This window comes from Equus quagga, chromosome 8 (assembly GCF_021613505.1).
Source record: "Equus quagga isolate Etosha38 chromosome 8, UCLA_HA_Equagga_1.0, whole genome shotgun sequence".
Lineage (NCBI taxonomy): Eukaryota > Metazoa > Chordata > Mammalia > Perissodactyla > Equidae > Equus > Equus quagga.
Genome location: NC_060274.1, coordinates 118,412,128 through 118,422,697, shown reverse-complemented (window position 1 = coordinate 118,422,697; position 10,570 = coordinate 118,412,128). Strand labels below are relative to the sequence as shown.

The 10,570-nt window shown below is 42.9% G+C and overlaps 1 protein-coding gene across 1 annotated transcript; it reads left to right on the top strand.

Moving 5' to 3' along the window:
* The first annotated feature begins 1,677 nt into the window (after nucleotides 1-1,677).
* MRPS33 (mitochondrial ribosomal protein S33) lies at nucleotides 1,678-10,336 on the top strand. The gene is made up of 3 exons (XM_046669612.1): nucleotides 1,678-1,796; nucleotides 6,541-6,781; nucleotides 9,969-10,336. The coding sequence occupies exons 2-3, from the start codon at nucleotides 6,567-6,569 to the stop codon at nucleotides 10,072-10,074; spliced, it is 321 nt and encodes a 106-aa protein (XP_046525568.1). The 5' UTR covers nucleotides 1,678-1,796; nucleotides 6,541-6,566; the 3' UTR covers nucleotides 10,075-10,336.
* The last annotated feature ends 234 nt before the right edge of the window (nucleotides 10,337-10,570 follow it).

Genomic DNA, 10,570 nt, shown 5'->3' with positions numbered 1-10,570 from the left:
CAGCAGGCTCAGGAAACTAATACGAACCCCATGAACTCGACTCAATGAGAGTCATCATGTGAACTGCCCAGAGTACACAGCCACCTGTAACTGTTCATAAATTGCTGTTTCAAGAAAGAGTTATGGTAGCTTAGAGAAATTCACAAAACAAGCTGATAGCACAAATTATAAATAGGTGAAAGGGAAAAACCAAAGACAGACATAGGAAATGGAGCCAACAACTAAGTTTATGCAAATATAATATAATAGTTCTTTCCATGAGTCCACCACAAATTTGGCTTTAAACTTTCTAACAGCCAACATGCCAAAGGAAGCCTCCTTGTTTATGATTCAGTGGCCACAAGATTAAAACAAGCCGACTTCACAGAAAAAACAAAAGACAAGGTGAAATTTTCAGCCCAGACTTTTTTTGGACTGAACTATGCATGGGATACTCATTACACCCCGCGTAAATGTAACTGTAGTCTAAGTTGTTACACCGGATCCAAGTTTATGAGGCTACTTAATATATCATAGGTTAATAACATGCCAAAATTTAACTTGACAAAAGCAAATTCTATAGTACAGAGTGACAAAATGTCAAAACACAACTTGACAAAACAAAATTCTGGGGCCGCCCTGTGGCCGAGTGGTTAAGTTCTAGCGCTCCACTTCGGTGGCCCAGGGCTTTGTGGGTTCAGATCCCGGACGCCGACATAGCACCACTCAAGCCATGCTGAGGCGGCGTCCCACATGCCACAACCAGAAGGACCCACAACTGAAAACACACAACTATGTCCCGGGGGGCTTTGGGGAGAAAAAGGAAAAATAAAATCTTTAAAAAAAAAATTCTATAGGAGGGAAGGAGGTGTTACTAGAATACTCTCTGGGTATATAGCTTGCTACTGATTTGCCTTAATTCCGGGGAACATTTTAGAGTATTTATGAAAGGCCTTTAATAATGCTCAGAAAATCAGCAGTGTTCGCAGGCGAACTATCTAACATTCAATAAATGCTCCATACAATGCCTACGGGATGTGGCTTGCTTGAGGGCAGTTTTAATATGAAGTGGAATACTTAGTGTTTCTACTATCCGCCAAGCAGCGTCTACGTAACCACTGAGGAGTCAGCTAAATGTCCCATCCCTACTCCCTGAAGAAGCTTCACGGTCAGCGGGGGAGAGGGAGAGACAGCAGCTCCAAACGGCGCCCCTCATCCAGCAAAAGGGTTTCAAGAATGGCCTCGCCGAGGTGACACTAATCGACTGTCAGAGGATGAGTAGAAAAGTGGAAGGAGAGGGGAATGGCACCCCAAGGGGGTGAGACGACTCTTCAGCGGCTAGGGTCAAGCAATGCCCTTGAACATAGACCTAGTCTGGTTGAAAAGAGAAAGAAAACAGAAAAAACGCGGAAGAAAAGAAAAAAGAGAGTGCACTTCATCCTCCACCACACGGCTCACGCATAATCATTGCTTAAGATGTTTTGGGGGCAGCTGTGCAGTTATTTCTAACAAAATACAGTTCGCAAACTCCGCAAGACCCTCCAGAAAAGCCAGACCTCTCTCTCCCGAACCTACTATCCCCTCTAGCCCTCCCCACAAACGGACGCGCACGGCTCACTGCGCAGGCGCCAGTTATGACCTCCGAGGCTTCCAAGAGAGGGCGCTAGTAGTTCCGGGTCCTTCACTGGGGCTCCCCTCTGGCCCCCGAGCTTCCGTTTCTCTACTGCTCTCCGTGGTGGGCTCGGCCAGGAGCTCGGCGCCAGGGTGGGGGCGGGCCTTCCGGAAAGGGGCGCGCGGGAGAGCAAGGTCACGGCGAGGTAAGGCGGTCCGTGACTTTTCGGGGCTCTCTACTGGGATGTGGGCGGTGGTTTTAGAGGTCCTGCAGGGGTCTCCAACCTTGTAGAGTCGCCAAGAATAAGATGAGTCACTTTTATTATTAACCAGCTCGGGGGTCTCATGTAAAGAACTTGGCCTTTTCCTGCGTAAATTGGGAATTTACCAAATGCCGGACTCTAGCGTCGTTTCCTCTCCGGCGCAGTTACTCTTCCTGATTAGGCAGCATTCAAGGCTCAGTTTCTCTGCTCATCAGACCGCCTTCTGCACGTATCTTTGTGTGGGGGATGCAGGTTAATTTTGTTACCAGCTTAAGAAAAATATAACAAAGTGACACTTAAGAAAAATGTTCTTGAAATGCGCTACCGATTCAAACGTCGGTTGACACTTGCTTCCATCACGGGTAGGCGTGATCGAGTCAGTTGGAGGGGGTTGGGATGTTCTTGTTGAGCTGAATAAAGCTGGCATATATTCAGAGCCGCTCAAGTCTCTACGACCAAGTGAAGTAATCGGTACTGGGCTTTTTAAAAATAATAAATCCCGTGTTTAGATTGTGCCTCTGTGAAACACGTGTGCGCAGTGTGTGAGTTCCTGAGGCCTGATGATGATTATGACAGGCGCTGGGCCATGAGTTTTGCATGTCAGCCTCACAACGCAGTGAGGTAGTGTAACTGTCCTCATGTAGCAGATGAGGAAACTGAGGCGAAGAATACGTACTGCTACAAACACGGTATGGCCATTAGAGCGCAGAGGCAAGATTCCAACCAGCTTTTCTCCTCCAAGGCTGGTACTCTCCACCAACCAGTGGTTTTTGAGAAACTGGAGAAAGCCATCTCTCCCAAGCAGAATTTGCACACACACATACACACACATTTAAGCACACACCTTTAAAATTCCACGGGATTCACCCCTGAGGGATACCCGCGTAGAGAACTCCTGCACTTCATCTGCACTCGTCAAAGAAAAAAGGCAAACCTAAACCAAAGCCAATTATTGAAATACACGTGACCTTTTAAAATGTGTCAGAACTATCAGAAAGATCAAAGGAACTTACCCTTTTATGCAAAAGTAAAAATATGGGAATTTTCTCGTGTGGCTTAACGTGTTTTGCTCCAGCACATCTGAATAATTTGTTTTTGGTTAACATTTTCAACTCTGGTTAATTTTTCTTCATGATACTGTTTTCTTTAGTTCACATTTAAAGAAAAGTGACAGTTTTAAGTGACTGTTTTGTACCCCTTAGAATGGCTTCATGTGAATAAAAATCTAATTGACATGTGAATTATTTGCCTTTTACTTTAATGTCTTTCACATGGTCATCTTTTTTGGGGGGGGGGGGGGGGTGAGGAAGAGTGGCCCTGGGCTAACATCTGTGCCAGTCTTCCTCTATTTTGTATGTGGGTCGCCTCCACAGTATCACTTCATGAGTGGTGTGTAGGTCTGCACCTGGGATCCAAACCTGTGAACCCAGGGCTGCCAAAGCAGAGCACACGAATTTAACCACTGGGCTGGCTCCATCATACTCTTTTTTTAAGATAAAATTGGGCGGCCTGGGGTTCGCCAGTTTGGATCCCAGGTGTGGACATGGCACTGCTTGGCAAGCCATGCTGTGGTAGGCATCCCACATATAAAGTAGAGGAAGATGGGCATAGATGTTAGCTCAGGGCCTGTCTTCCTCAGTAAAAAGAGGAAGATTGGCAGCAGTTAGCTCAGGGCTAATCTTCCTCAAAAAAAAAAAAGATAAAATTGAAAGATTCTGTAAAGAGGCCTAACAGGGTCCTGAAAAATCCTAAGTAAGGCTTTCCAATGTTTAAAAAATGTAAAGCTTATAAAAAGTGGCAACTTGCCAATCTTAAGACAAATATTTATGGACAGCAGAACTTTTTAGGTGTTTTAGCTTATGTTTAAAAGAAAAAGAGGGCCAGCCCGGTGGTGTAGTGGTTGGGTTGGCATGATCTGCTTTCGCAGCCCAGTTCAGATCCCACACACGGACCTACACACCACTCATCGGGTCATGCTGTGGTGGCATCCCACATACAAAATAGAGGATAATTGGCACAGATGTTAGCTCAAGGACAATCTTCCTCACCTCCCGCTCCCACCCCGAAAAAGAAAAGTACACCCACCACCTGTGCCATTCTTCATCAGAGGCATAGATGTTTGTGCTGTGTGGAAGGAGACTACAAAGTGGTAATTGATAACTGTTAGGACCGTTTTCATTTTCCTTCTATTTAGCAAGTGGTTCTTTATTTCTGGTAAGCGATGCAGGTTTGAAGAGGTTTATTCTCTTCATCATATAAGTTTAGGACTTGGATTTTGTGGTAAAACCACGTTCCAGTGGATTCTAATGAGACTTTATTTATGAGCCTGTTTCCCAGTAATTTGCTTCATTCCAAAGTGGGCATGGAGGTAACTTAGGATTGTGATGGTTTTGGTGGCCACTGTCGTAATGAGTCCCTTTCTCCTTACTACCTGTCAAGTTACCAAGCTGTTGGTCCCCTCCCCTATATATTAGTCTTTGTAAGTGAGGATAACATTCCAGGGAGGTACAGGTTTAACTGCACAGAGTATGATCTCTTTTTTTGCATGATTAAATGAGAATAAGGGATAGACAAATGTGTCTGTATAGAACATGAGCACCAAATCTACAAACAGGTTTAGGTTTTTTGTTTTTTATTAGATTACCATTTACTGAGTACCACTGTCTTACTTTTTTCTCACAATAGCCCTGCAAGCTTTGTTTTCTGAAAAGGAAACTCAGATTTAGAGAGAACAGATAATTGTTCAAAATAACCCAGCTAATAAGTGGCACAGCCAGTACTCAAACCTAAGCCTCAGGATTCCATGCTGCCTCTTCATTTAAAAATGAAGTGATTTGGGATTCAGAACATATTTTCCTGAAAACATTGCAACAGAATGATAGTTCTTAGACCGCCTTACAAATAACTGATTGTGGAAATACTGTGCAATTGGAACAGAAATCTATTCTGATACTATAATAGTAATTAAGCAAAGCAAAGTTGATTAAGAAACTGTTTTTAGTTTTTTTATCTGTTGTTTGGAAAAAGATAACTTGAAAGGGAAGGAAGAGAAAAGATAAAGCATGCAAAGAAACTTTTTGTAACTTCTGAAGGCAACTTCTAGACATTTGCAAGGCCTTGAGAGTGATATATCACTGATTTGTTACTATTTTCTGTTTATGCATTATACTGTTAATGACTTGTTTCTCATTGATGAAAATATAACCCTAACAACGCAACCCTTTCCCATCCACATAATGGAGCAAGAGTTGGGAGAGAAGTGAATCTGGGAACTGAGAGCGCTAAAAGGAAAGGCAAAGAGCAAGGCTTGCACATGATCCCCAGGTTGGGGAATGGGGGAGCCCCAGGAAGAGCCCTTGGATCTGACAGTTCTCCCGTCGCTGGCCTTCAGGTGGCAGTATTGCCCAAGATTGCTTGGTTGGTGTTGAGAATGGTAAATGGTGAGGTTGACTTTCTGCAGTTAGTTTGAGGTCGGCCTCTGCTCTTTCAATGGATCTTGAAATGGACATGAAAAATTCCTTAATTGAAACACTGAGGTTTGGGGTTTTTTTCTTGCAAGAACTATTTTGAAAGCTACTTGGCACCATTCCTGTTTAGCAGTGGTTTTTGTACATTTCTCCTGTTGATTTTTCAAGATGTTTATGCCTTTTTTCTGTTTGGAAATCAGCTACTTTTCATCCCAACTGAACTATCCCCCATGATAGTCTCTTAGTCAGCCAAGATTTGCATCTCACTACAAAAACTTCATGTAAATTAGCATATTCTGCCAACAGTAATCCCCACATCTGATCTGGAATGGGATGGGATAGTTATTCCACCAGCAGCGTTCTTCATTTTTATGTATCACCTATATAATTTTTGATGTATACTGGCTGTAATTTCTGAATATTACAGATATCATTCTTATACCTATTTCAATATTCTATGCCTCTGAAGAAAAAATTACTGTTTTTAGTTATAAAGAACTTAGTTTGCATTGAAGCAGAATATATAGGATGGAAGATAAGTAATATCACAATTCATAAGTGCCTTCTATTCGGGAATAAAATGAATCTTTTGAGCTGTTGAGTTTATTTCTATAAGACTGTTATCTCTGTTTTCCCCCAAATGGCTCTCAGTCTCTAGGCAGAATTCAGTCCAGCAGCCTAGAGGCTAAATGACCTCATAACTCATTAGCAGTTCTCAGAGCCATCTGGAGCCCTTGAGGAGGACAGTGTTCAAAGGGCTGATAATAAAGACAACAGCATAATTATTTCTCTGCCATGATTAACCCTTTAGATGGCAAGCAGTCAGCATATTTATTCTGCAAATTGCTTAGGTGGGTGTTTTCTGAAGGTAGAATAACAATGCTATGGTAGAATAACTCATTTCCCCGTCCTCATCTAGCCTACAAACAGGTAAACTGATTCTCTGTAAATAACCTATAGAGTCACAAAATGGTTCATTGTAAAAAGGGCAGTACAGCAAGGAAGTAATACTGTGTGAACACCAAATGTAAGGAATTGCAAATATAAAGCTTGCAAGGGACATAGCCACTGGGACTGTGGATATTTCTCAACTCCAAGGCATGTCCTGCCAACAACACGGACTGATTCACGTGTGGTTTGCTGTGTTTTTGTTTTCTAGAGTGTTATAATCCGGGAATTTCCTACACTAACCTGTTTCTCTTTCTTCTCATTTTCTATAGGGACTCTTGCCCCCGCTGCTCAGGAAATGTCCTCCCTCTCCGAATACGCCTTGCGCATGAGTCGTCTCAGTGCCCGGCTGTTTGGTGAAGTGGCCAGGCCCACCGATGCCAAGTCCATGAAGGTAGTGGAACTGTTCAGTGAGCAGCCTTTGGCCAAAAGGAAGGAGACGTATGACTGGTATCCCGATCACAACACATACTTTGCGCTCATGGGGACACTGCGTTTTCTTGGCCTCTACAGGTAATGACATAAAAACACAAAGAGTAACCTGTAAGAGACTTTTTTAGGAGATCAGAAAAGGAAAAAATGAACCTTTCTATCCTTATAGTTTTGTGGTTCTTAGAATAGTGCCCAGGAAGTTCAAAAGGTACAGTTTTAGGGGGAAAGGCTTTCAAAATATCCACAGTGGGCATACCAAAAAATAAAAAAAGCAAACATGTACTTATTGAAAAACATGTTTTAATTTTGTCTTAAGTGTGACTAACATTGGCTAGATGCTGAGCTATAGAGAGAAGTTTAGTTACTCAGTAATCTAAGAGCTCCCTAGAGGAAAACTTCCCGGAGGAAAACTAGTGCAAACACTGAGGCAGAAGCCCTCCACCCCCGGCATGCGCGCGGCGCCTCCTGTAGGTGGGAGGAGGAGGCCCTGCCCGCAGCCTCCCTTCCCAGCTGGTGTTCGGGAGCCTACTTTCTTTGTGGTGGCAGTTTTGTTGTTCTTATGTCCTTCCACCGTCTTCCGGCATTTTCAGTTGATGCCCTTTTTGATATGTTAATTTGGTCTAAATAAACAGTCGTTTAAGAGTAATATGTAGCCTGTGCAGGCTCCTACCCCGGTGCATTTGTGTGTGTGCCTGTATATAGAAGCAGGTGCTTAGGACCATATACTGCTGTCACAAGACTTACGTGATCATTTTCTTTAAAAAAAAGTCTTAGTTACCAAACTAATACATGCTCATCATAAAAGAATTCAAAGTGTCTAATTGTATAAAGTTAAAACACTTCCTTTTTAAAAAAAAAATTTAGCATATTTTATTTGGACTTGTTTTAGGGCAGCAATACAAAAAATAATTTGAGACTTCACTCTAATATAATAAAATTAATGGTTCATTCAAGATAGCTAAAGATTGGTACTCTCATTTATCCAGCAGATATCTTTTTAGTACCTTCCACATGCAGGCACTTAAGATGGGCACAAGGGGGACAGCTGTGAGCAAAATAGAAGAGAGTTTCTTATTTAATGTATTATTAGAGCTTATAATCATGACATATTTTGAATTTCTGGAATTGCTTTGACTATCCCCTTGCCATTAACGTGGGCTTGGAAAATAAAAATTAATTTTATTATGGCCCAAAATAAAGTATCATTGGAAGCCAGATCTCCTGAGTAGAAAACTATAACCCATAACAAAATCACACTCAGCTATTTTAATTTTACCCGTTTGCTGCCACTCTCCATTTGTTTGAAAAATAATGCCTTGACTATCTTTGAAGACAGGGGAAAATTGCTTAGCATTTAGTGATCCACGGAAGAGCACGATTATTTTCATGTATTTAGTCACTAGTTATGGTAAATGATGCTTCTAACACAAGGCCTCTTGTGGCATCAGACAGGATGAAACGAGACAATTTCAATAAAGAAGATATTACTCAAAGACCTACAAAACGGGGAGGGAAGCGCGGGTTTCAGAAACAATGACTCATTCAGCCGAGCAGGTGCTTGGGCTGTTTGATCAACAGAGATGAAGATCCTGCCTTTGGAGCTTGCTTTCTGGCTGGGGGTTCACAGGAATGGGGGAAGGAGGGAAGAAGAGGGAAAAAACATAATAAATAAGTAAATTATGTGATATGTTACCAAGTTGAACATGCTATGGGAAGAAAAATAGTCGAGCCGGCTGAGCAGGCTCAAGAGTGCTGACAGGGCACTCAGTGGGCGGGGAGAGAATGGGTCACAGGAACAGGACAGTCAGGGTCAGCCTCCCTGAGAAGGTGAGGTTTAAGCTGAGGCTTGAAGGTTGTGAGTGAGCCAAGTGGGACATGGGAAAGAGCTTTCAAGGCGGAGCCAAGAGCAGAGCAAAGGCCCTGAGGTGGGAGTGCACCTGGTGTGTTCCTGGAGCAGCACAGGCTAAGGAGAGAACGGTCGGCCTGGAGGCAGATCAGGAGGGGCTCTGAGGGCCATCTAAGGACCTTGGCTTTTGCTCTTGGTGAAATGGGGCCATTTTCAGGGTTGTGAACAGAGCAGTAATGTGATCTGATTCATATTTTAGGAGAATTACTCTGGCTGCTTTGTTGAGAATAGATTATTTGTGGGCAATCACAGCTAATGCCAAAGAGCTCTGCTGTATCCCTCATGTTCATGTAATGAAACAGTGTACCCTATAAAACCAATCTACTTTTAAAAACCTAAGGAGTTAGAAATTGGGCCCAGCAAACCCCTTTCCCACTTTAATTCATATGCCATTATTATCCCACTTTATAGACAAGGAGACTAAGGGGCAGAGAGGGAAGGTCACTTATCCAAGGTCACACAGCTACTAAATGACGAACTGTGATTTGAACCCAGGTTCACATGGGTTCCAAAGGTTATATATTTAAACGCTATACTGTTTAGGTATTTGAACTTAGAATGCAGACTTTTTTAGACATCGTAGGCAGTCTTCATCTTATATCCCATCCACACATACAAACAGTCCTAGCTGCCTTGATCCCAGGTTATCTGTCTTTTGATTTGGCTTCCTTCTGCCTGAGCCTTTCCCCAGCAGCCCTTTTCTGTGAACTATCCACTGCCATTAAGACAGCTTCCTCCAGACCTCTGCCCCTTGTAGTAGGTGCTAATTCCTGGGGCTCTCAGGGTCTTTGTAGCTGTTGAAGCTTATACAGTCATGCATCGCTTAACGATGGGGATACCTTCTGAGAAATGCATCATTAGGTGATTTTTGTTGTGCGAACATCATAGAGTGTACTTACACAAACCTGGATGGTATAGCCTACCACACACCTAGGCTATATGGTACTAATCTTATGGGACCACCGTCGTATATGTGATCCATCGTTGACCAAAACATTCTTATGTGGCACATGACTGTACTCGCTTTCTGCTCTTCTCAGTGTTCAGTCTTAGTGTTATAAGGAAATTTGGGGTAATTATTAGTGTTGTATCATAGTTACATAGGTTTACATGGCTGGCTTGAGAATTAACCTCTATTTGTGACATTGTTTCTATGACAGGAAACTGAGTTAGAAGTGAACTTTTGGAAGACAACCCATCTGTATGTTGAGCACAGCCTGTCCTCTCTGCTCACCAAGCTGAGCATTGCCCTGTAGAAGTCAAGGATTGATTTCCAGAACGACATAAGGGAACAGTGCTAGATGGTGTACTCTTCCAGCCTGGTAAAAACACTGGCTAATTATTTTTTCTCTCTGTGTTCAGGGATGAGCATCAGGACTTCAAGGATGAGCAGATGCGTCTAAAGAAGCTTCGTGGAAAGGGGAAACCACGGAAAGGAGAAGGGAAAAGAGCAGCAAAAAAGAAATAGCGTTGGTCCATCAGGAGAGAAAACTTCTTCCTCAGCAACTGAGTGCAGAAGAAAGCGTATTTATTATCTTTTCACACACTGGAGGAGTATATGCTTCCTAAATGGAAGATTATTTGTAGGAACATAGTCGTCTCGGTGTTGAAGTCTAATCTAGTTGAATTGTGCCTGGTTTCTTGGATACATTCTAATTCTGCAAAATTATTTTGGCCCTGATTTTGTAATCTGAGGTTTGCCTCATTCCCTAAAGAAACAAATGCATGAATTAGTGTTGAATGTCTTGTCTGGGGTGGGACTGGGATGTTGGGGAGTGGAGGGGAAACTCACTGACGGAGCATTCCAGAGTCTCCTCATTGCTCCTTCTTGCTTCATCACCTCACCAGCCCTAAACTCTTTCATCTCTGGCCGTTCAGGCACGGTCTCCACCACTGCGCTCACAAACTTTACATGCCTCTCCACCTACTCCTTTGAGAATATCTAATAAGGTGGATTTGTGGGA